The sequence below is a fragment of the Anomalospiza imberbis genome, chromosome 3 (genome assembly GCF_031753505.1).
Source record: "Anomalospiza imberbis isolate Cuckoo-Finch-1a 21T00152 chromosome 3, ASM3175350v1, whole genome shotgun sequence".
Lineage (NCBI taxonomy): Eukaryota > Metazoa > Chordata > Aves > Passeriformes > Viduidae > Anomalospiza > Anomalospiza imberbis.
Window position 1 is genome coordinate 69,492,216 of NC_089683.1, and position 27,578 is coordinate 69,519,793.

At 34.3% G+C, this 27,578-nt stretch overlaps 1 protein-coding gene across 7 annotated transcripts in view; it reads right to left on the reverse strand.

Moving 5' to 3' along the window:
* RYR2 (ryanodine receptor 2) overlaps positions 1–27,578 on the reverse strand; it is a 377,495-nt gene that overhangs the window by 181,071 nt on the left and 168,846 nt on the right. For all 7 annotated transcript variants that reach the window (XM_068184981.1, XM_068184983.1, XM_068184978.1 and 4 more), the window contains 8 exons: positions 24,417–24,513; positions 14,689–14,763; positions 11,498–11,654; positions 8,323–8,487; positions 7,306–7,427; positions 5,203–5,386; positions 4,385–4,520; positions 1,547–1,642 (listed from right to left, as the gene is read on the reverse strand). In XM_068184981.1, coding sequence (XP_068041082.1) covers positions 1,547–1,642; positions 4,385–4,520; positions 5,203–5,386; positions 7,306–7,427; positions 8,323–8,487; positions 11,498–11,654; positions 14,689–14,763; positions 24,417–24,513 — 1,032 coding nt within the window. The remainder of the gene's footprint in view (positions 1–1,546; positions 1,643–4,384; positions 4,521–5,202; positions 5,387–7,305; positions 7,428–8,322; positions 8,488–11,497; positions 11,655–14,688; positions 14,764–24,416; positions 24,514–27,578) is intronic.

The following is a 27,578-nucleotide window of genomic DNA, read 5'->3' on the forward strand; positions in this document are numbered from 1 at the left end:
CAAAAGTACTTCCATAAAACATTGCTGTCTGGAGGAGCTTACATGGGCAAATGCTTCAAAGTCTCTATACCAGTCTCAGCCCCAAGAATAACTGATTTTAAATTCTCTGCTTGCCCTAAGAGTTGAGAAAGGGGAAAACCTGCAAGAGGAGAAGCATCAGTGTGTAACTGCTCTTTACAAGTGCAATCAACCATCACAGATCTTGTCAATCAGCTAGTGAATGTCGTCCCAGTTTACCCTCAGCTCTGAGAGGGAGAACACTCCTGCCACTGAAATTTGACAGTATTTTCCCATGTTGTCAGTCAGTTCATCTCAGGAACAGATTTATAGCAAATAAACAAAATGCCCATGAATGTTTAATGACAAAGCTGAGGGGAACACAAACACCTCATTCACTATAGGACACATCTGATCTCACGGCTGCTGCTGAACCATTGATAAAACCAAGGAAAGACATTTATTAATATATGCCAAATGGTGACCTGTACTGAGACAACTCCTGGAACTATGTGGAATATTCAGCAATAGCAGGATATTTCTCATTTATTAATGCCACTGTAAAAGGCTGTGCTATGCCTGTGAATTTTTTTTTTCAAATGTTTACCAGTCTAATATAAAACAAAGAATGTTTGCAATGGGGGACATACTTCCTTCCTGGCCCTAATATTTCAAGGCTTCTGAGCACACCATCAATCTGTGGCAGACACATGATTGAGGAAGGGAAGCAATTGTATGGGGAATGCAATTTCAGTTCCTGAGGACAGCTCTTTAATGAATCATTAGGTTCCTTCCAGTTCATGGAATAACATATGACACTAAACCAAGAAGATGATGGGAATAAGTTACAGATATGTAACTGGAGAGGAATGCAACACTGTTATTACAACTATATTTCCCATTGGTTTGACCACAAATCTTCCTGCCCTTTGAACTTACTCTAGCATTATTACAAAAAAGAAGTCTTTGAAAGGCTGTCAAGAGGCCACCTTCCAAACAAATTGTGAAAAGTACTATATTTAAAGCAAAACAGAATCAACTGCTTCTGAAAAACATTTCTTGTTAATTTTAAATAGAAATTTACACCTCAGGAGTAAAAGAGGTGATTCAAAAGGAAATGAATATGTATTACATAGGTAAACACTGGTAGGCAGAACAAATTATATCCTTTCCATATGACGTGTTATATTTAGTTTGATGCAAATCCTGAAAAATAAGCAGACTTACAAAGAAAAGGGAAGATACTAGAGTTAGAAAACAACTTAATACAACTTACACTATTGAAAAGCTATTTTACCAAATGCCTTGTTTGTCTGAATTAAAAGATAACACTACATCCAATTGGTCAAGGAAAAGGCAAGACTGCCAGAACTTAAAGTAGAAGTACACCTGAAATCAGTATGTAAAAAAGTTACAAATCTCACTTTATTAACATAATTTACTCTTTCATAATAAGAACTTCATTATAATTAGGCTGAACAAGTATATAACCAACTTTAAAGAATTTCAAACTGGTCAAATAAGGAATTTAAAATACTAAAAAGCATACCAGAAGAGGCTTCCAGTCTTTCTAATCTGCTGATCAACCAATCAAGAGATCCAGAAAATTGAGCACAGTTTTTACGATTTCCTCGAATCAGAGCCGCTATTGGGAAAAGAGAGAGAGAGAGAAATTAAATCACAGTTATAAGTTCATTTAAATTTAAATACTTCCCATATTCTCTTGTCAGAAAGGATCCGGTATGATAGAGTCTTAACCTTTAATTATTGATGTTCTAGATTTAAATTTAAATAATATAAGTGATAGAATTCAGCATAAGGAATACCTTTGCTATCAAGTCGACCTTTAGGGAATTTAAATTATTTTGGCACTACAATCATCTCAATAATCCATACAAAATGCTCTACATGAAGAAGCCTGTACTTACACCACAGAAGTTAGCTGCTACTACAGAAATGTTTCTGTAAAACAGTATTCTTGTAATGACTGAAAACATTGCAAAAGCAGAGTGTGAAGCCAACAACATAGGTGATGAATGCAATTTTCTACTGTTACAATACATTTGTTCAAGAGTAATAGGAACTAAAACAAGATAGATGTCTAGGAACTGTTTGATATACTTTTGACAAGGTTGTAGGGAGGAAGAAACTGCTTTGAATCTGTTTCACCCTAATGCTTTAAGCTGAGATTGAAGTAGACTGAATCATCCTCTGACTTGGTGGGTACAACTGAGCTGAAATCTCCCTGAACACTGCAGGCACCCACAAGCTTGTCCTGTCCTGGATTACGTGCATCTGCAGGCATGTGCACACACACAGGCTCTCAGAGAAGCCTCTGCTCTACTCCAAGAAAGGACTGAGGCACAAAGATTTCTGTTCGATGTGTGGAACAGCGCAAACCGGTTTTCTTAAAATTGTTTTCCAGTGCCACCAACAAATTATTTCAACCTTAAGTTTCTGTGATTATTTCCAGCAGCAGAGACTGCTGGTCCTGCTTAGAAGCAATGGCCTCTTAAAAATCTATGTTTTGTTGTTGCACAAACTCATTGTAGTATTATTTTTACTATGTTTTTACACTGCCTTATTGATAAAAGGCTAAACTTAGAGACTTACAACATAAATATGACATGAAACTATCTGCAAAGAGGAACAGCAACATTGGAGCACTGACAATTCTGTAAACTGGCAGTTTCCTCACCACTTTTCTGATGAGGAAAATCAAACCTTAATAGCAAACCAAAAAACAAGACCCTGTTTATTGCTGTATTATAGAATAGAAAAAAAATATGTACCCTGAAATCTTACACCTTTGAGCAATCGTGACCACAATTATTTAAGAATACTTGGGAATCATAAGAGGGGGAACATCTTTTTAAAACACACAGAGCAGAACAAAGGAGCACCTGTTTCTGACAGTGACTTTTTTATTGGTTATAGGCAAGCCACACAACCTCACTGTGCTTCAGGTAGGAACATAAAATGAAGGCAGTAACAGTTCACTGCTTAGCACATCACTAAATTTAACTTCATTAACAGCAATGAGACACAGATGGTTTCATAAATGCTGCTCAGCACAAGTTTGTGAAAGGTTTGTATTCATTGGTTAAAGCTGTGCATTAAATGAGGCACACAGACACTTTAAACTGCAAACAAAAAAAAACATCCTACAGTTGCTTTTCTTACTGCCTACTACTCTGAACAAGACCAGCATTCAGTTTTAAAGAAATAAAACCCATGATGTGGTCAGTCAGACATTAACATCACATCACTGCATATATTCCTGCACATTCTTTTGTAATGCAAAAGGATCTAGTACAAGTTCACAGTGAATGTATGCATTTGTAATAGAGAACGGACAAATTCTTTAGTAGATATATGGCAACTATTTCAAATTGAAAGGCAGTAGACTTAGATTGAATATAAGGAAGTATCTCTTGCAATCAGGGTGGCTGGACTAGATGATCTTTAGAGGTCTTTTATGACCCAAAACATTCTAAGATTATATGATTTTTATATGTGATAGTATCCAGTCTCAGCATCTATAAATGCCGTCATTCTCATCACAGTGAAATACAACACAACGTCAATGACATGACAAAAAACATGAATTCTGGCATCACAGTTTACTTTTATTTATGTGCAGACTCAAAAAACAAAGTACTGTTTGCTGAAGCAAGACTGAGCAAGCAATATCCATTTGTCATCCGTGTAATTACTGTACAGATCCAGCATCATTCAGAACAGAGCAATGTACAAATTCATCATAGCCAGATCAAAGCCAAGCTTCCTAAGCATTAGCTGCCAGAAGATAATGCAGTTAGAGAAGTAACATCAGAGGGCAGGAGTGGCACAAAGACTGGGAAGTCAACAAAAGCTTCTGTGCTGTTCTTATCACTACAAGTCCATGGAAGCAATACTTTCTACAAAACAGGCAGACTCCTCAGAAGGAATTTTCTAGCCTTGCCAATTTGGAAATCTAGCCACTACTTCCTCCAGTCTGCACTGTGCCTAATGTAACAAGAGATAAACTAAACTGTAATAAAAAAATTCAACTCTTACCTTACATCTATGAATAACCAAACCACAGAATTTTAGACTCCATCATCTACCATCTACACCCCAAAAGGATATAATTTGATTTCATAGAGATGCTAACTCTCTGGACCTAGTTTGGATACTTTAAAATGTTTATAATTCCTGACATAGCTTCTTTAATTGATTGTTAATACATCAAATAATTACAAATGCACAAATCTTACTTAATTTGTATTCTAAGTTTCTACACAATGGAAATTCTTCTGTACTACAACAGTTATGTAATTCTTTATTCTTTTTTTCTTCACTATTTTGAGCTAAAACTATCCAAGTAATCCATAATATGTCTTACCTAGTAATTCATACAAAGAATTCAGAATAGATTTCCATGCTTCTCCAGCCTCCTTCCCAGCTACATCTGCAAAGTGAGCTGCACTGCTGTATACATTCAAGCGATCAATACATTCAAGAACAAGGTTGATCATACCCTAAAAATAAAAAAGCTTATATCATCAGAGGGGGAAAAAAGTAGTTTTAGATGCAAACACAAAAGTTTTTCAAAAATTCAAGAAAACAAAAGAAAGACCGGATATACAAAACACAAGAGTATGTGCATGAAGTCAAACAAGCAATCCCAACAGAAAATTTTTCTTGGTGGAGGTAATAAACATCTACCATTTAGGATGGTCAAATTAAAACAAAAATAAACAGTATTACTGACATAATTTTAGGCAAGATTTTATTCTGGAGGATGTTTATGCATCTGACAAAGTATAGTCAACTATTATTACCAGAGAAATAACACACAATATTAAACAAAATGCTTAAAGAATGCTTAGTAAACCAAAACATCCTTGTACATCATGAGATTATAACAGAAAAAAATGATTCACACATTAAGGAGAAAATGATGGGTAGAGTTCAATGCACAAGGTCATCTGATTTTATTATAAAGGGAAAAAGAATTAAGGCCATAAATGTATTTCTTCAAATATGCAGGAAAAACAGCAGATCTAGAGAGATTATGAATATAGCAAATAGTTTGACTCTTATAGGATTAAAAAAGCTCACTGCAAGCATAATCCATATTAGACGTCAACAGTACAGATACTGTGAAAAATACTTGCAGATACCATAGTGAAAAACTGGGAGTAAAACGGAGAGAAGTACCTCTTCTTGGAAGAGGTTCTGGCGATTCTTCAGTGCTCGGAGCCTGTTTTGTTTGTTTTCATGCTCCAAATGTTCATCAGGGGGGTGAAAGTAGCCAATCAAGTCCTGCAGGCTCAGACTGACTGACTCGATAGGCAAATCGATGGTGGAAGACTTCACTTTCTTGCTGAGAGCATCAAGGCCCCTGCAAGAAGATGCAAACTCTCCTGAGAATTGAAAATGAATTTACTTTATCATTCAAACTCTTTATTTAAAAGAAAAGATTGTTTTGATGCCAAAGCTCATTTTTCTGACAGCAACTTGTCAAAGAATCTTCATATCTGCCCATTCTCCATTTAACAACCTACCCCTTCCTTCCCAAACAAAATGTGAAAGCGTGAAAAATGTTATTTCTGGTATTATTTTTTCAAATCAAAAAAACACATTTTAATATCCTACTTATGGATGTAGGAGTTTCAGAGGCAGAGCAAAAGATGAAGAGAAGTTTGTAAACCAGTACAAAACATCATGAAACTGGAATGGATGCAAGTTAAAGAGACCAGTCCTATGGTGCTGTGGAGGGTCCAGATTGGCCATGGAGACTCTCAAACACATCTCTAACCTGTTTTTAAGCCCTTTTCAGTGTGGAAAGATGCAACACTTCTACACACTTTGTCTCAGCACTTCATTAGCCTTTTTGTTTCCCTGACATCCAATTCAAGCGTGGCCTTGCTGAAGTCTATGAACATTCTCTCTTAGAAGTAGAGGGCTGACTATTCTCATCCAGGGTACACCTGCCCCTTTGCAAATAATGCAAAGTTTCAAAAGGATAGCTACAAAAGTTATCTTTAAAACTTTATTTTTATTGTGAGCATGTTATCCAAAGAACAATTTTTCTACTGACTTCGTGAGGAAGAACTGGAGCATAGACATAAAAGAATAATTTTCATTCTCTCCAATTCAGCTTTTTCATCTTGAAGTAACATCCTGCCAAAACTAAACTGCTAAACACTGCCTTGGACTCCATGTGCACTCCACAAAAATCTCCACTGTAATTTAGCAATATCTTGATTTGTGAAACCTTATCATTAAATTGCCTTTCTCTATATTTTATGGCATTCTTAGAGGCTTCTATGAAGGTGTATTATTTACAAAGTGACCTACAGCTTACATTTCCTTTGTATTTCAAATGTCATATTGTAGAAAATTCTCCTGACAGGTGATTTTTTCCTGGTTTTTTTAAGTACCTTGTTATATGTTTTTCAACAAATGTATATGTCTGTGCCTTTGTCTGTGCCCTTATTTAGGACATGGTTGCTTCAGGTCACCATCTCCCACATTGTTTCTTTCTTGTGACAAATGAGTTCTTATTAAATTCTTATTCCATACAGTCTTACTGCATATCATTCTTTTTCTAATGCAAGCTACACTGATGAAAGGGCCTTTCATCAGTTACTGAAATCACAAGCATTTAAGAATTAGCATTTTATCAGTGTTATTTAGGAATAGGAAGATAAATGCAAATTGCACACATCTGACAGGATTTTTAAATGGCTAATCACTATGAAATACAATACAACATTTTTCAAGTTTCAAAATATTAAAGAAACAAATAACATTAAAACAGAACAAATAAGCAAAGTGTAATGTGTGGGTAGAAAGAAGGTATCATTTTAAATAAAACTTTTCCTTGACACTATGAATTTCTTCAGCATATTTGTATTTTTTACAGATCTGTAGTTATACAGTTATCTCACTCTTCCAGGTTTTTCAATGAAGATCACCTTTAAAAACCGTATTTAGAAAAGAAAAAGCTAATTTATTCACCATATGACTTAAAGCAAATTTTGGCAAGGTTTGTTTGCATTTTAAGTATGTTTATGTATTTAAATCAAAATTGAGCAATAAATTAATTTTAGAAGATACAGAAAAAAAAATTGACCAGTATCTGTCATGGTGCTTATCTGCTGATAACACAAAGAATTGACAGAAAGTCCAGTTTGAGAACCACTGATCTATTTTTTCTGAAGGATGAATGGTTCCCTGTTGTGTTAATGGCAACTCTGAATAAAACTGAAGAGAAAAAAAAAGAAAAGTGATGAACAGATCATTTTAAAAGCACACCTTATGAACCTGTTGAAAAGGAAGACTGTACTACGGATGACACGTGCTGTGCGGGATTCTTCATTCTGAGATCTGGACAGTGTTAAACCATCATCCATATGCCCTTCATGGTGCATTATTGCCTGAAAACAAAAGCAAGAAGCAGTCACTGAAAATGAGACATTAAAAATAAGAAGCCTTAAAAAAAAATATCTAAGGGGTTTTTGTTTCTCTTTGTCTTTATCAACATTAAAAGCACTTCCCTTAAAGAGCAGCAAATCCCTAAAGCAGAAAAGGTCATAACAGGTATTCTTTACTGGTCCTCATTTCTAAGGGTGCCACTGGTCTTTTCTGACCATGCTTTGAGTAATTTCCAATAACTTACAGGTTTTCATGTCTTGTTATCATGGCTCTAATGGATTGGATGGCTCAATCCAATCCACATTAATATTTTAAACCTCTGCTCTGTGTAGTTGTGCTATGTAAAATAGTCATGGAAAACCTACATGTTTTTTCCATGCTACAATGTTAAATTGTAAAAGAATCTTTTCCCTACTTTATGATGCTGAGCTAGCATTCAGCTTGGCTCTGATTATTCTATAAATAAAGAAATCTCTCAGGACTCAAGACTTGAACATTCTAGCCCAAAAGGTAATACATTTACAATGTGGAAAAAAATACTTTGAACTAAATACCTCCTCAGTCCAAACCACATCGAAGAAAGGAATCTTAGCACATTCTATAGGTTGTTACTAATATTTTAGTTTGAAATCAAATATATCCAAATTTATCAATATTTGTGCGATAACGTCTACAAGGTTAACACACGGACTTTGTCAGGTCTTCAGTTTGAGAATTCAGTACACCACTTAACTTTTCAATATGTGACTGAAAAACCCCAATCTTTCATCTGGCAAGCATGTTTAAAATACTTGAAATCCAGAAATTAGCTGGCTCACGTAGCTCCTTTCATTTCCCAACCCCCCAGCCCACACCCACCCTATGAGCAAATGAAATACATTCCTGTTACAGCCTTACCTTTCGCTGCAGAGAGCCCATCCTTACAGACTTTGCATCAGCAGACTGATACGTGAGCCACAAGCCTGTATCTACATGTTGTATGAAACATATTGAATCCCCATACTTTATTTCAGGTGCTCCCATTCCATCCACCTCCTTTCTCGTCCCTATATCCAACTTTTCCTGATGAAGAAAAAAATGTATACACGAACAATAACCAATGTGTTAATATTTGCATTAAAAAATTGAATATTAAGGAATTATCCAGAATAGGACCTAAAAGAATATTTGAGATCCTTCTTTAAAGATATTACTAAAAAATTGGGAAAGTGTAACTTTTAGTTAAAGACAAAGAAATCACATCCATGAAAAAATTTAGCCTGTTAAACTTGAAAGGCTGTGTGTATTCATTTCACCTGCATAGGAAAGAACTAGGATCATAACTGACAGTACATGTCATTACTGAAACATAAGAGCTTACAAAATGACCCCAGATACATTGACTCCCCTAGCTGAACAAGGCATTAACCTCCACAAGCTTTTTCTTGGGCATTTGGGATTTTTTCCAGCCTGGAAAAGATGAGGTCCATCCAACAATCACTGAGAGATGGCCTTTAACCTGTCACTGCCCAAAAATGGGCTCACTACTTCCTGAAAAAATCTATTTCTGCATGATTGGCGTGCAAACTATAAATGGCATTACAGTACATCATTCCAGCTGGTGTCCTGTAGAGACAGAAGTTGTTTCAGGAGAGGAAGTGTACTATCCCAAACAATACTAGAGTTTGTGACTGATTTGAGGTGTTTCCCCATGCCTAGTTCTCCTAAGCAAAAACTACTTCTGAACAGATTTGTATGGACAAACCCTGGAAGCATCCTGCTGCCTGGCAGATCATCCATTTAATCTCTCCGAAAACATAAGGTTCAACTGACCAATATACCTAGTTGGCTGTACATTATGTATGCAACATGATCCCCTTAACCAGGTACAGCTTCAACATTCTGGGCTTCTCCTGATCAGCAGGAGATGACAAGCATCTTCCTGCAGCTACTCAGAGTAATGTTACAAATAGTGTGACAAAAAAAAATTCTTGTTCTACCTGTTTACCATCAGGAAAGATCAGAAGAATGATTACTTCATACACATGTGCCTTGACAATGTGAGAAGGCAGTTCCACATAAAAGTTGAGAAAGATTGGGGTTTATATACAAACAGATAACAATTTCTAACTTATTAAAGGTTTTTTTAAAGCATTTTCTAAGTAAAGGGAAATATCTTGTCACTAGGTTTTCAGCCTACAGTCATGAATGCATTTTGAAGCATTTGAAAAAAAAAGTACAATAGTATGGAGGTGAAATGCTTATGATTCCTTTTCATAATATTAAATTTTCAGATACAATATATTCATCAATTTGTTTTCTGATTGTTTCTCAATAGAGATGTTAATTTCACTACCTAGTAAATGACTTTCAGCACTTCTTAAGTGCTGGAATTCTTATTAAAATCTTGTCCATTGATACATTGTAGTGACTGATTTATTAATAATCTGATGCCAATTAGAGTTATTGTATGCCTATATTTCCTTATTAACCTATCATTTTCTCATATAATTTCTCTAAATGTTGTATTCAATTCTCTCAAAAGGTAGCACAAATAACCTGAGTGTAGTAACAGCTGGAAATTGAACAGCTACTTACATTTGTCATGTGCTGATTAGCTTATATACCCCACTTAAAATTCTCTCATTACTTCAAGAATTGATTACCATAACCTGCCCCAAAGCCTTTTGTCTCTGCTCTGCTCAGCATAGGATAGGTTTGTCCACTAAAAACAAAATAAATGTTAATCTTTCATTTTGAGCACGGCAGAAAAAAGACATTTCAAAATAAAAAAAAAAACTCAAAATAATATAAAATGAGACTTCCAAATTCAGGCTGGGAAAAAAGAATAAAAAGAAGGAACTTCAAATACAACATCACCTAATCTCCAAAGCACATGTGCTACATAGAAAATAGAGACAAACCACCTTAGTCATATCAACAGGTAACATTCTTTATTGCTAAAAATTCTTGCCTTCAAGTATTTTTTGGACTAAATAATCCATGTAACAGTAGAGCACAGTATATTGTTCCACTCTTTTTGGAGAAATCCCTGCTGACAAACCATCTTGAAAATCAGTGAGTGAGTTATTCTACCCCTCTTGCTTTCAAGTGTTGAAATCTATAGTAGCTGCAACAGGAAATTCCCAATATGGTTGCACTACATTATCCTAAAATTTTAAAGCATTTCTATGATTTTCTAATTGGTTTCAAAAAAGATATATTGTCTGGCTCTCAAAACCATCACCTGAACTACAGTCTTTGTTATCAAATTGCAAAAGGCTATATACCCGCTTTTGGGTATCTTTTCTTACCTTCCCAAGCAGGCCAATAATTTAAAAAAATATAAATATATATATTTAAAATATATATGTATAAATTAAATGGTACAGAGAAGTTATTGAACAATTCTGTTTGTTGTTACTTTATATTTTAGAAGACAGTTTTTTTACAACAACAAAATTACTGTTGGAAAATTTTCAGACAATAAAAGATGAAAAGTATGAGAAATAAAGGACATCTAAGAATTTATCAGAGTATTATTTACCCACTACAAAAGTACGGGTTTAAACTCAAAATGTTTATTGAAGCTGTCAAAATGAAAACTCAAACTCTGGTTACTTCATATTAGACTACAGTAAATTATCTGCTGAGAGAAATCCTGAATTTCCCATTTAATTTTAGTAAATCACAATATTATAACATTTTCATATGTCAGACAGTAGATATAAGCAGTGAAGCAGCAGAGAAATTAATCAGAACAACAAATTAGAAATTAGTATACTGCTCAGAATTGGAAAAACAGTATAAATAAACCCCAACCCAACCAATGAAACAAGAACAAAAACCAACATATTAACATGAAAAAAAAAAAAAAGAAACCCACAAACAGACAGCCAGGAAGCAACACACAGAGAATGCATGGTACAAGAAGCTTTCTAGTTATTGATTATACTGCATTTTGGAATTTTTTAATCAGTTTTTATAACTGTAATAATTAATGCAATCACAACAAACAGAAAGTATCTAAATCTTGCTTTCTGAAGAGATTGGAATTATTACTAGTAATATTAATGCTGCACTGATTTCATACCTTGGAAGACCGAAAACAGAATGCTGTAGATTTTACATCTGCCTTCTCTTTCTCTGTAAGAAGAAGACTCTTGTCATCCAGGAGACTTAAATATTTTCCTGTTGTTATATGTCTTAGTCTGAATGGCTGTCCCCATCTAATGTGGCTGCCACTCCACCTAAGAGAGTCCATAAAAAAACATCTATTAAAAAAAAAAAAAAAAAAAAAAAACTACTGGCAATAGTATTTTAAAGTAAAATCTATTGCCAACTAATTGCTACAAAATATAAAATTCACATGTTGGATTATCAGTAGGAAAGTGGCTATTTTGTGGTTATCCCAAATAAAACCATTCTAATAAATAATCTTAATGTCTTCCTTTGCACAAACTGCCTTTGTTCAGATTGAGTTCCTCTTGAGAGAAGGTACAGACCGCCTACAGAAAAGGAGGCTTATGCTGTACACAAAGAATTTAGATCTGCCAGTTCCCTCTCCAACATTTCATCTACCAGCAGCTGCCATTCTTCACTCTCCAGAGATCTTCTAGAAGCCAGTAGATTTTAAGCACACTTTAAATGTTTTGCAAAAACCAAATGCCTAAAATATATATATATATATATATATATATATATATATATATAAAACTTCTTAAAATAAATATGAAAAAATATTAAGCAAAAAATGGCCCAGGCTCTTCATATTCTATAGAAGTAAGAAAGGTAAAGTTTATCTAAGCTCCTCAAAAATTATTCACCTTAAAGTACAGGTCACAGCTTTCCAACTTCTTGCCATAAACTGAAAATTCAGCCCTGCTGCTCTTCCTGTTTAATTCCTGAACTTGTGTAGGTGTTACTAAGAAGTATGTACTACACAAAGGCTTTTGAGATTGGAAAACTTTCACAACTTTTTCTAGTCTTCACAGAATTTTCTTCAGTCATATATTTGCAAAAGTTTGCACTTCAGAAGTATGTGAATGCTGCATTTTGCAGAGGAAATCATGTATTTATTCTGTATATCTAGGTATATGTTTTTTTATGTATACACATGGAAGTCTGAAATTCCCCTTAAGTTAGTATTTACACAGGTTTAAGTTAAAGTCATTTTCAGTTTCCCTAACAGACAGATGTAACAGGTTAAAGCACTTACCTATTTAACACCAACACCCAGTTGTTTAAGTGTGTCTTCTTTAGTGTTGGCCATACTGGATGCAAAGTATGCAAAACCAATTTGGCAAACATTTTCAAAGTGCATTTTTTACAATGCTTCTCTTTTGGAACAGGATTTATTACACTTCAGTGATTAAACTTTTAAACCTTTTTAGTTATTGGCTTTAAAGAGAACAGAAGAATAAAAAGGTTTTCACCCTCAACTATTTTTTTTTTTGATCTAGAGTCTCCTCTGTTTAAATTGAGGGAGCTTTGGGGTAGAAGGAAATAGGGAAGCTTTATATCTTAGAAACACATTTATCTTCTTCTGTCTTCTGCACAGCAAAGTCCATATGCTCCACAAAAGGACATCTGAGTCCAATGTTCTAGCATAACTTCTGTTTCTCTAGTCAGTAAAATGTCAGGTCATGAATCTCAGCTATTGTGTTGCTGGGTCTGGTAAATTACATCGGTTCTGCACCTTTTATATTACAGGTCATGCTGGGGAGCTGTCTTTTCTTTTGTGTGATTCAATTTTCTTTTGGCCCCAATAGCTACTGACCATAAGAAAGAAAAAAAAAGGTAGAGTAATTGAGCCATGCTTCTAGTTCATGCCTGCAGGATAGGAAAAATAACAATTCATGTGCACTTACAAAAAAAAGCCTTTTGAGCAGGAAGTATCTTGTGAAGACATTTCTGACTACTAAAAATATTTTTTTGCAGTGTGCAAGAATGAACTCTGCCACCTTTTGGGAAAGAAAGCAATGCTAAGGAATAGTATTTGGTGTCCCATGGCAGGGCATCCCAAAGGCATCTGTCCATGTAGACTGCCCAGGCTATTTTTATAAAGAGTTCTCTACTAATGAACAGAGTTGAGAAAAAAAAATGTTCCTTTAGAAACATGTGAAATTCACATGGCATTATATCTGCAGTCATTCTGGGGAGGACTGCAATTGATTGAGAACTTCAAGCATGGATACACAAAGCTACAAATTGAAGCATTTGCCTGAATATTAATGGACTGCAATTCAGCACTGAACATATATAGGCATTAGAGTGTCATACAGGAAAATAGGTTGGTGAGGGAAGTGTAGGAGAGAGTGTTATTCTTGGTATTTGATTTGGTTATTTTGTACCTTTTAAGAAAATCCTGTTTTCTAAAAAGAAAGATAACTACTCCCCTTGTAATAATTGTTTTGACAGTTCTTACAATTTTTTTCAGTCATATATGTTCAAATGTTTGCCCTTCAAAAGTTTGTATACAATGCCTGTCAAAGTGATATGATGGTCACAACAGAAACCTGTCATTACTTGAATCCCCACGTTACTCCAATACTGCTTATTAGGGAAGTAAATGCCATGGGAAAAACAAAAAGCCAGAGATCCTTCCACAGTTTCATTGTTGTCATCACTGTCTCATGGTCCATTTTAGTCCAAAGGAAAAGTCTCACTGCCCTATCACTGACATTTAATGCCATCCTATTAATAAAATGCACACAGAGGAAACAACATCATTGGAATGTAACCTTTTCATAAGCTTCTCTGATTTAATCTCTAAAGAGCAATCATTTATTCCTCTCTAGAAACTTTATCATAAGCACATATCGTAATATGATTTAAATGGAGTTTTACACTGCAATTACCTTAACAAACAAGGCAAAATTCCTCACTATTACTCCAACATTTCCAATAATGCATGACTGATTTTTTTCTTTTGAATGTTTTTTATTTTGAAGTCTTCCAAATGACTTAAACAAGCTGGGGGAAGAGTGTCACAAGTGATTTTTATTTTAAGGAAACAGTTCTGTTTTTGTCATTTATGTGCTAAAAATATAAACTGTGAATTCACTGACAACTATAACAACTTTAAAAAATAATCAAAACACGCACTGTCTCTACAGAAACTTTTTAAATATTCAATGAAAGTCATATAAAGCATTTTTAAAGGATTATTTTAGTTTTATTCATCTGGATTTATAATTATCATTTTGATTTACAGGATTGCTCTAACTATACAAAAAGTGCCCTGCCAAATGTCCTTCTTTTTCCAAGACAGATTTTACTTACGCAACTCTTAGAGTCTCTAGTCGCCAAAGGGAACGAGCATGAATGGACACGGCACCACCTTCATAATGGACAGTTCTGAAAACCAAGCAATGGCACAGATTAAATGTTCAGCAGAATTCATCATCATATGTGTTTGTTAATTTAACCACATCTCTCATTTTAAGATTGTCAAAACAATTTATTGCATTTGTCAGACTCAAAGGTTATTAGATTCAAAACCTAGTCTTGTCAATTCAGCCTTCAGATTTGGTTATTTAAATTTTGTTTTAATTGTCCTTAGCATCCATAATTATAACATTCATGCTAACAAGGTTTATATAGCATTTGCTAAGACATTTTTCTTAGTGTTTTAAGGATAAAGAATCCAGAGGAAAAAACAGCACCAATAACCTGATAATTACAACATTTCTAGATTCTAAAACCAAGTATTAATTAATGATTAAGATTTGTGAGCACTGCATGTATCTGCCAGGAAAGGTAGTGTTTTCTCAGAGCTTATACTATTAAAGTAACTGCAACTTATTACACTGAATTTTGAAGATGTACTTATTTAGCACTTTATTTTAATGCCATAACACCTAAGATATAACAACAACCACACTGACACAGCCTTGACACATCTCAGATGTTAACAACTACCTATTTACAAACTTTTATATGTAATGACCTTTCTAATTCCTGGATATAACCAGAAACCCAAGTATCACTAACATCAATTAAGCCTAAAAAAGATAATTTTTTTCCCCTCCATTATTCTACATACAGATAAGTGATCCATACTGGATGCACAACATGTTTAAGATCTATGGTCCCAAAGGCCCTGAGCAGATAACTCTGTTTTGCTTCAAAGTAAACACTAAGTAAAATTAGCATTGCCATTCTAAATTTAGGGAGCCGTTCTTTGGATTGTGTCCTGCCTGTGCCTGTATTTCTCCTCTATGACATGGACACAATTTAAAAGCCTAGGCCTTTCCTTTGGGAAAATACATAAGAGTCACTTAAGAAAAGGAGTGATGTCACTATGCTTATCAGATCAAGCATATCAGGGAAGACTACCAAACAATGGCCTAGTTTTATAGATCCTGGAAGAGCTAATGTTTTGAGTACATATTGTGAATTTCAGTCAAGATCAGGCACCACCAAAAATAGCCAGCAGCATAACTTCAGGGAATAGTAAAAACAAAATTGTAGGCATTGTCCATTCTTTGCTAGAAGCAATTTTTGACAACTACAGTTTTGGAATCAAGTACAGGCTACTTATCAGGCTTTATCTTTCAAAGTCCTCATGTGGATATTATACAGAAGGACTGAACGTTTAACACAGAGGAAAACCCAGCATTGAAAGAAATGGTTCAAAACCAAAAGAAATAAAATGTGTTTCTCAGTATTGTTAAGCATACATGAAACTATAGATGTGCTAAAATTCATTTTGGAATGTATAGAAAACTATTATGGAAATAAACACTCCAAGACATTGTGTAAGAACGTAGATGAATCATACAAGAACAAAAATTAGTCCAAACACTAAATAAATATATCTCACCACAATTACAGAATCAGAAACATGGAACATTCATGACCCAGGTATAAATAGAAACTATGGCACGTGTTCCACATAGCCAATAAGTTACAGATGGATATAAATATGTACAATATTCACCCCTTGACCTTTTATCCACTATTTTCTCCAAGTATTATCTCAGCCTTTTGCTGCAATGGTTTATGATGCTAGGAGCAGCTGGCAAGTATTAGCAAGTCTCTCATTTCCCTCTCACTGAAGGAAATTAAATTCTAAGGCAATCTTATTTTTTATTGAAATTTACCTTTATTATTACAATAAAATGTAATTGCTATACAACCTTGAACTCAGCTATTTCTCTCTTCAGATATTCTCTTTGTGCTTCAGGTATTTGTTCAAATTCTTCTTCTGCAGCTAACAGACCAAGACTGGATTTATGTGGCAACATCTCAAGTATAACAGATCAGATATCACCCTGGCTGGTGGGTTTGGATTGGGAGTGGGAGGGCATGGGTTGTTTGTTTGGGCAGCTTGGGTGGGGGTTGTTGGTGTTTTTAAAAGCTGAAACATTCTGATTACATCCTGGCTTATTTCAATATGAACTTCACTCACAAAAATGCCATTCGGAATCCTTGCACTTGCATAATATGAAATTTAATTTTATTCAGAAGTTTTCAAGTCATTCATTACGTGAAAAACCGAGTGGAAGCAAAGGTCTAAATTCATAATACTGTTTCATTCTTAAGTTGGTACTTTTTATTTTTCAGAGATCAAACTCTTTCTCACAATGGAAACCACAAAGCTGTCATCAGTTTCTTTTTGAAGCTAGTTTTGAATTACACATAGCTGTTGGGTCAGTGCAACACTAAAAATATAAAAAATCTCCCATTTTAAACTTAAAAGAATGTCTTCTCATGGATGAAGTAGTTTACTTTTACATGACTATCTATCCATTATTTTTTCCCTCTTCCTTCAAAGGGGAGCTATCAGTCTTAGAACAGTCATGTAAGATGAGAAAATGGGAAAGAGATGGAAGAAATCCTAAATAAAACCATATGATTTGTTTACTAGAGGAAATAAAAATGATTCTTGGGTTGTCTGTCAGTGAATTACCAGGTATGGCAGCAAGAGAGGGAGTAAAGGCTAAAAGACAGTAATAGAACTTTAAAGACAAAAGCCAAAGAGGCAGTAGCTGAGCCTCAGCAAAAGAACAAGTTAGAGAAATCTGGAGGAGGACTGAAAGAGAACTGGTGACTGGAGGGCTAGGGATAAAGGATCCCTACAAGGAAGCAAAAGGAGAAGCCTGAAAACTAGAATAAAAGATTAAATGGCAAGACTTTGAAAGAACAGGAAAGAAGATACATGCTACAAAAAACAAACAAACAAACAAAAAAAAAAAAAAAAAAAAAAAACCCAAAGCATTACAACATTACAACAGGATGTAAGCTCTTGTGGTTTTAACTAGATACTGTCTTTGCTATAAAAAAAGGTGATAAAGAAAAGATGAATAAAAGAATATTTTGAATAAAAGATTTCTTCAATGAAGGGTGAGTCACTTTGACTTTACCATAACAGCATGCATGCTGAACATTGTCCCAAAGCAGATTAGTAAGTTTATAAGCCAGACCATCTCAAGAGTTTTTATGCTAAGGAACTGGAAGTTCATTTTTAGTTCTTTTCATAAAAAATTAATGTAGTAAAAAAAAAAAAAACTGCTCTGAGATTGCTCAAACCAACTTCCTTAGTGCATACTCTATGTATCATTATTTAATGGGATGCACCTCATTTCTATACATATACTTCTGAGGACAGTCAGTGCTGAAGAGGAAGGATTATTCAAAACATTTGAATTCTTCTGGAAGCTGATACTAGTAGGTCATATCAGGTACTGGTACTGCTAGGTCAAATGAAACGTTACTTTTAATGACATGAAGTAACACACAAAAATTCTCTGACTATCTAGATTTATTACAGATTTACATTGACAGGATGAAAAAAAAAGAAAGCACAAGAAGCTACAAGTGTTAGTTTTCCTCAAAGCTTGGGATACCTTGTATCTTCAGAGCCATACCCACCATAATAATTTGTGTCATTTTTTTCTATTTTTCCAATGCATTTTATCCATAAATTTTACATGTATAGATTAAGGATATTAATCACCTTGATTTCAAGATAAAATATCTATAAGCAATTCAGAACCTTTGAGACTTTTCAGCTAATCTTTATTATTAACTTTCATCTAGTTAATTAGTTGGTGTAATTAAGCCATTTTTTTTTGTCTGACCTATGACTGTAAGCTAAATTTAAAACACCATCCTTTTCCTGACTTTGTCGTTCATCTATTTAATTCACCTTAACCCGAACAAGAGCAGGGGCTGGACATGGCATTTGTCTCTCTGTGCCCGGGTTTTCTTGTGCAGCACCACGGACAGCGCCACGACCCTGGCGGGATCGGGTCCTGCTCTCCCCGGCTCATCCTCAGGGCTCTCCTCCAACTTGCCAAGAGGGGATGCAGGGGCAAAGAGACAGTAAACATCAAAAAGAAAGCTCCATATCTGAATCTATCATCTTTAATTTCAATAATGAATTAATCACACAGGTTTAAAATAGACTACCACGTGTCAACCATCCCTTGGAGAGCCATTATTGAATTTATATTCTTATTAAAGTATTGTTCAGCAGAGGGCAATCATTTCACTGAAACTCACTGGCTGCAAATGGGAATTAAATGAGATTAAAAGAAATTACATTAAATTACAGTGTTTCAATACTGCTGAAGTAATCTTGGTTGAAGAAATTTCAAATCCTAAATTCCAAACCAAGAAAATAATTGAACAAATCTCAGTTGCTTAGAATGAACCAGGGCAATTTAAAGAACAATAGTGTACCTGGATCACACACAAATGAATAAATCCAAATAAGATGTCAAAGTTCAAGTGAAAGAAATTTTTTCACTTCTCTCAATGACAGACAAGCCTGGTTTTAGTTTGAAAAATCAGTCACTAAAGAGCTCTATGCATGTTTTCAAAATAATTTTTAAAAGCACAGCCATCATTATTCAAGGCTCAGTGGTTGTTTGGGGTGCAAGGGAAAGGTTGTTGACTTATGCTGATTGAAAACTTGGAGTTCACATTTCAGTCATAAATCATGCTCCACACATGCCAGATCCCAAATTTTCTGAGGTACAACAGACCTCATTAGTGCATAATACTGTAAGAAAAGGCGTCAGAAAATGTCATGGAAAATAAAAAAGGGATTAGCTAAGTCATACTGATTTTGACCGTCACTTTAAAAGCCCGTCCATCCCTGAGACTAACACTAAGTGTTCAATGTCATTTACAAAAGCCTTAACATAATAAGTTTCACCCAAAGAAAGTCTCAAAGGCAGGAATGGTAAAACTGCTTCTGAAATTAGGCTACATTTATCCATTTTCATCATGAAGGCCTATTCTGAATGGATGGTTTGAGAAACTGGAGTATGCTCCAGCCCAAATGATACTTTGAAAAGCCAGGAGAGCTTTTCTCTCTGTCATAGGTAATTGCTTTCCATAATGAAATATTTCTGAAGGGTCCAAACTGCACTGCAGTCATCACTTTAAAACACATATTGCAAATCAAAACGCAAATTAATTGCAGTGGGAACACTCATAGTTCCTTTCTAGACTGGGAACTATGACTATCAAAGCCCTATTTCCATTAGGTATTTAAGTTCTAAAAGAATATGAAAGATAGTGGTATAATCCACAAGAGCAAGCCCCACAACCCAATCGAAAAATAAAAACCCAACACATAATTTTGATTACATACTTCTGCATTAGCTTTTATGGGAACTTCTAAAAAATAAAAAAAAAACAAACAAACAAAAAAAAAAACCCACACAAACCTCAACCCAACTACAACACATATCCTCCCAATATGAGAAAGCAATCCAAAACTCTACAATCATGCCTGTATTAATAACCAGCTTACATTTCTACGGGAAACTAAAAATAACACACATAATACAACAATGTCAACAATGTAAAACAATTCCACTTACTTGAACTGCAAAAAGAAGGGAGGGGGAGGGAACTGCTGACTGATTCAATTGGGATAAACTTATTATGAACATTTTTACTTTTTTTTTTTTCAGAGATTGAACCAATGGAAGGCAACTTCACACAAGCAGTTTAACATATACATGCTCTAAATACCAACTCTTATCATAATTAATATAAATTTATTCATTCCTTTGATATTATAAATTCAAAATGAAGACTCAATATAATTACCAAATAACAGGGCTAAAAAAGAAAAAAAAAAGGATCACAATTTCAACAGGAAAAGATATTAAAGGAAAGTAAAGACCATTTCAAGGTTATCTGTAATACAAAAAGTGATTTAAATCTTCTGCTGGATAATCGTATATGACCCACCAACACAAAAAAAAATAGTATTAAAAATTGTTAACAATTTTCTCCTCTATGAAAATGGAGGGAAAAGATGGACAAAGAAGACTATGCAATCCTTTATTTAAATTAAAAAAACATACATAAATCTAGGAAACTGTGGTGGGTTTGCCTCATTCCTACTGACAAACTGTTTATATAAGCTCCTATGATGGGATCTACATCACAAACCATGCAGACACAGACTGAAGGAAAAGCAGTCAAGATAAATATGGATTCATAGCTACTGTGCTGCTGCATTAGTTTCCCCTGGCTTTGAAAATAGATGGAAATCAAAGTAAGCACTATAAAAACACCAAACTGATCATACTAGGCCTTCTCTTGTCTGTCTGTGACTGTATATATTTTTTAATCTACCTGGACAATGCTTCTGAAATTTGACTTAAGGAGCTATTCTGCAAATTTAGGTCTAGCTTCCTAGAGATAACTAGGGCACTTTGAAGGAAAAAAAAAAACACAGTTTAAGGATTCTATGCATAAGGCTTAAACCAGCTGCCTTAAAATATCAACATACCTAGCTAGAATATGCAGTAAATTATATTTAATTCAGGGAAAATTCATGTACTTGATCTTTTGTCTGTTTCTTTTTTTTGCTCTTTGTCTGGGTCAGTGAGTGAAGACTACCAGGGTGTCTTTCACCCTGCCTGTGGCATTTAAAAAATTATACCACTGTATTCCTCTAGTGTAATATCATGTAAACCATCATATTCCCACAAACTTCTCCATTTGTACTGCTTCCAATTAGAATGTTTTTTGATTACAAAGTAAATCTAGCAACTTCAAGGAGCATCTACTTGAACCTGCTTCCTAAGGAAAAGTTAAGTTTCTGACTCAATAGCAAAGTCCCTCTTCCACAATACAATGAGTCCACCCTACCTTCAAGGGATCACAGTACCACAATCTAAGGCCCACATGGAGGGACACACAAGCACAACAATTAAGCAGGGAAACACAGCACAGACTCAGAAAAAACCCGAGATGCAGAAAATAATTTTTTAAGCTTTTTATATGACTCCTTCTGCCACTGTAGTAGGCCTCTTCCAGCATACATTTGGATGAGGTTGCCTCAGAGGAAGCTTTGTTAGGTACTGTAAGCATGAAGACATCTGCACTGTCACTGCTTCATAGGTCCCCACTGTGCTAAGTGAGAGTATCAACTCTCATATGTACAAGAGAATAAACATCTTGAAAATGTGTGCTTTATTTTGAACTCCTGGTACTCTTTTAAACACTTTCATACTTCAAACATACGCAATGGTATCAATGTTCTAAGAATAGAGCAAAACTACAGCTATTTTTGGATACTGCCTGGGAGGATATTTCATGTCTAAACTATTTACTTATTCCCTCAAATAGATACCAGGTGACATTACAGAATAAAACAGTTATTTTATGATTGTCTGATATTTTATTTATTTAAAAGGCATAAAGAGGAAGCCATTGCAGAAAAATAAAAATGAGATAGAGGAATTAGTGAGTCATAACGGGGATGGTACTTTTCAGTGCTCCTTTATGCTGTCATTCTGCAGAGCAGACCTGCTCTCCAGGTGTGTGCTGGAACAAAACAAACCAAAAAAATCCCAATAACCTATCACCAGAATACTTCAAGAGGCAATGACAGGATAATATGAAATTATTTTACTTCAAATATATCATAACTTTATATGCCTCATGCACAAAAGTTACAGAATTGAAACTGACATGAAAGACAAAAAAATCTGTCTTAAAATTTCCTACCTGCCAAAATTACCCATATATTTACACATAATTCTGCCTGATGTTGCATCACAACCATCAAAATTATTTATGCATACATACTGAAAACTGAAAAGAGACACAAATTATTTTGAATAGGCAACAGTCCCAATTAGAGATAGAAGTATAGATGTTTTAAGCAATAACCAAACTTACTAATAATTCAAGAGGAGAAAGCATGGGTCACATAGTGATTATAACTATCTCTATATAATTAAAAGTAATCATAGATTATATTCTAGGTTTATTAGTAAAAAATACTTTTAAATTTTTTCAGAAAAATAGAAAAATTGCAGAAATGAGACTATGGAACACAAACAAACTTTTTCTTTTTCTGCTTGTTTATCAAAGAAAGTTCCTGAAAAACAGTACATTTCAGAAGATCAAATCTGTTTTTAAGAAGCACGTAGAAGCAATGTTTCTCAGTATTGCTATGAGGAAAAATAAAGGCAAAGACATACATCCTATTTGCTTCTTACTAGCTCTGCTTCTTTTAGGGTTTTAGACAGATATGGGAAAGGCATAAAGAAATACAGAACACTGCAAACACCAAAAAAAGAAATACAATTTTCTGATTTGTTTATAGGCACAGGTCTGCAGATTAAGAAATTAACCATATTCTTCCCATGCTATAGGACAGAAAGATGCATCATGTGAATGCACAAGTAGAGCTAATAATTTTTTTTTTTCATTTGCCACTTCACTCTCCATTATTGTGTTTTACATATAATGTTAGACTTGTTGAAAAGAGACACATTTTTAGTGTGTTCTTAAGCACTGAAGTTCATTACTGAAGTGTTTGATCAGTCCATAAATCTGAAGTTACACTGCAGCTACATTTTTAGAAGGAATTTTGCAGGGTTTAGACTGAAATAAGAGCAAACACTATAGCATCCTATTTATTTATCACCTTAAGTTTTCCTCAGTTTCAGGCTGAGGATAATAATAGCAGAGATCAAGGGGTAATGACTCTCACATGGTAACTAAAATTAAAACCTGAACAGATCACATTTTAAGTATCAGCATTACAAACTATCTTCTGCATTCAAAAACTATTCCCTTGTCTGAAATAAGAAATATCCATGAAGTGTTAGTCACCAGATGTATAAGAAAACTCTGAGGTTTTTCTCATTAACATTTAAAAATTCATAGAAGAATTTTTCTATGAAAGCTTCCAGAGTTTTGTCCTTATCTTTAAAAATGATAATAAATAAAATTAAAAACACATTTCTATTTGAAAACCAAGAAAACTCATTTTGATGAGTTAATGAATAGCACTTCCTTTGTCATGGAAAGGAAGCTACCCAATATGCTGCATTAAACAAACTATTCTAAAATATCATTTAGTAACATTTAGCAACATTTAGCCTGAAGGTAGAAATAAATTATATGACACTGCCCTACCGAAAAGAATCTTAGGGCATATGTTATTATAGCAAACAAAGAGGACTGATGCAATCACTCCACTGAGACATGCCACTCACTGTATCAGTCTTCTCGCTATTTCAATTTTTTTAGTTAACAGAGAGAGAGACACAGACCAGGTTGTCATCACTACTTCCATTCCAGGATTCCCTGAGTCAAGAAAATAACCATAAATTAAATTCTAGACTGCCATGACAGATAGACCTGAGATTAATCCCAGATTAGTTGCCTTGAAGGATTGGGCAGTATTTTCCATACCCTGTCCTGAGGATTTTTTTGTAATTACAGAAAAAACCAGCAAAGAAAAACCTAATATATTTAATTCACAGTGCTTTTAAATCCTGAAACATTACAAAAATTATCCAAAAAACCACTATTCCTTTTACATCTGGTAAGTGAAATCAGACTTGAACAATAAGGAAAAGAAACTACAAAAGTTTCATATCCAAAGTTTATCTCAACAATTCTCATTCTTACGAGTAATAAATATCATCACAACATCTTTCAAACATCTGTACTATGACTGACACTTAATTCAGCAACATTCATTTCTATTATTCTGGTATAAGCTGGAAACCTACCTTCTTTGTTCTTCTCCGTGTTCACCCGATGGGACTGTCAAACATTCATCCATGTGACCATGCAATAACCTCAGAACATCCCCTCCTATCAGGTATCCTTGAATAAAGCAAGAAAATCTAGTTCATTTCTCCAAACACAGCAACATGTAAAACTATAGTTCAAACTGTAATAAATACTATCAGGTTATTTTCAGTTTTTTTCTGTTTGACATTTTATATTACTTTTTTAAAAAAGTGTCAGAAGAAGGGGAATATATCTCATATCCTGGGGAGCCAGTTCAACACTGCCAAGTGAGAAAAGCTTCAAGTGAGCAACTAGGGAAGGATGGATCAGGATAAAAAGAAGCCACAAGCAGGGGATCCTACATAGTTACCACAACTCAGAAAAAGACTGAGCCAACCGAAACAAGGAACCAAGTACTCCTCTCCCAGGTTACAACAGAAGTTGGAAACTCTTCCATCTTACCTAGTCACTTTTCATTTCATTTAAGATAAGAATTCCAGTTAACATACAAAAACAAAGACTGATTTAGCTAGTTCATTATTTTTAAAGCACTTTTTGGAGTATTTGGAAGTTCTCTGTGAGAAGAACATTCTAAACTCTACTTGACAGAAAACTGAAAACCAATAATCACGATTTATTTGGAATCCAAAGGGAAATTCCTACATTGCAAATACCTACACTGCATGTGCATGTTCACAGCCAAACACTTGGCTTTACAGTGTACGGGTGTGTGTTCACAAACTAAGGCACAGACCATACACACAGCATCATCACAATATTTGAAGTCCCAGGACTTAGCAGCCAGAAGCTGAAAATCAGGCCGTAATTCAAATCAGTGAAGATTTTAACAAAATAGATCTTTTTCCATCAGTCTTTTTGCATTAGAGATATGTCATTAAAAAGAAATATAATTTTATATTATCCTACAATTATTGTATTATAATCAGCAACTGAAGAATACTAAAACTTAATAGGTTTTAAGTACAATTCCATGGTAGTTTTTCAGTCTGACAAGCTAAATGTAAAAATTTCTTTGTTTCCTAAACTCATCTTCCCTTTTGCTAAAACCAGTTCATATCAAATTATACATTTGAGTGGGATGCCATAACATAAATCCTTGGCTTTAGTGTTACAGCAACAGGATTTTTAAAAAGTTATACCTGGAATTATATTTTGAAGCAATGTCTACGCTAGTAAGTAATGCTGTGAAGTAAGACAGATCTTTATAGGGAAATGGTGTTGAAGACTCTTCAGTAACACAGCACACCCTTCAAGAATTTATTTTGAAATTACATGAAATTTTTTTCCTGAATATATCAGGAAATATTTCACAATATATTTTTTAAACCTTTGAGAACACTATAAAATTGGAATTTATGTGGAAAATTTTAGCACTGATTTTTTAAATCCATGATTTTGACACAGTAGTGTATGCCCAGGTAACTGTTGTTAAATACATTACTTTTTACATGGACCTGTGTCAATATAATTCAATGTAATTTAGGTTTTGTTTTTAAAGTGACCCTCATCTACTTCATCATACAGAATTAGCAGAATGACTTGATTTAACCTAAAGTTCTGTTTTGACTTAAACAATAAATTGACTTCTGCTTAAGCCAATATTACAGAAATGCATGTAAAAACAAATTATTTTCTTTGAACTACCTCCAATATCCTAGCTCATCTTACAGATTAATTATCCATTATTTTCACTTCAAAATAATTTCATTTAACTAAATAGTTTAATTTATCAATCTATTTTAATGGGAATTTTTGATTAAGAGAGGATATTATAGAGCAGTTATTCCTATACATTAATATTTTAATTATGAATATGACAAAGCATTTTACATATACTAAGAAAAACAGGTTTATTTCCTTCTTCTTCCTTTTTGAGGTAATTTTCTCTGGCTTTGCTACTGTTTTACAGAGGACATAGAGATAAGGCCTTACACACTTAATGTGAGATTCACTCTCCCTTCACCACAGGACTACCTTGATTACAGGAACATTTACCACTTTTACAAGAATAAGGCCTTTGCTGTAATCCATTCTGACACTAGCCAGCTAAACTTCTCTAGAAAACATGCTCATCTTAAAGATAATTTCTGTATCTAAGCAAAGTGAAAATGGAAAAGTATAGCAACAAAGAGCAGGCACATAGATAAATGCACAGCTACAAAAACTGTATTACATCATTTCCACATTATTTCCTGGGAGTATGAGTACACAATATGACACTGTGTCATTGTGGATTTCTGCTTCTCAAAGAGACAGGCAGGTCTCAGTACTGAGGTTCACCAGGCAGAGATGTGGTATAGCACAAATCTGGGCCTCAGCACATAAACCATGCTGGGATTATTAGCAAGAATGACACACCAGAGCTGCCAGCAGTGGGAGGACAAGGAAAATTGAATTAATAGGAAGGAGCAACAGGAAAAGGTCTTCTCATTAACAGAAAGGTTTTCTCCATAAAGTTTAGGATACTGCCAAGCAATGCACTACCATTTTTTAATAATGGTTTGTGCTATAAACCATGTCAGAGAATCTGTATGTGCAGAGTGATTCTCATATGTAAATACCCAATGGCTATATAAAAGAGAGATGATGGCAATGGTCTCCCTAATATCTTAATTAGCAAAGTTTCAAGAACATTCCATATCTGAGTTTTAAAATATGCCAGATAAAAAGAATTTATGTGAAATTTCAGTGTATTGCATCTTTAAAAAACAGTATCCAAAAATCACACAAAATGAAATGACCTGCAGATTTAATATTTTTAGATTCTATTACAACACCCACTCAAAACAGTTGGTCTGCAGGAAAGTAGAAATCATTAGGCTTTACATTGTGACAGACTTTTCAGAGAAACTTTGTTCTTCTCTGTGGAACCAGTATGGCATAAATTCAGGGAACCTTGTCCTTTCAATGTTAGAAATTACATTAAAACTCCTTCCTAATTCCTAAATAAAATAAATAGATCTGGAAAGCTGTTCTCTTTCTGTCTTTACGCTCCTCTTGTTTTTCTTTCCAACCATATGTTACCCATAAAACTATTTCCCATCTTCAGTCTTAGGATTTCACATCCTGCTTTCAAGCCTTGCCCATTTTTTACTCAGCCTCAGAAACATGTAACCATGACTGCATACATCAGAATA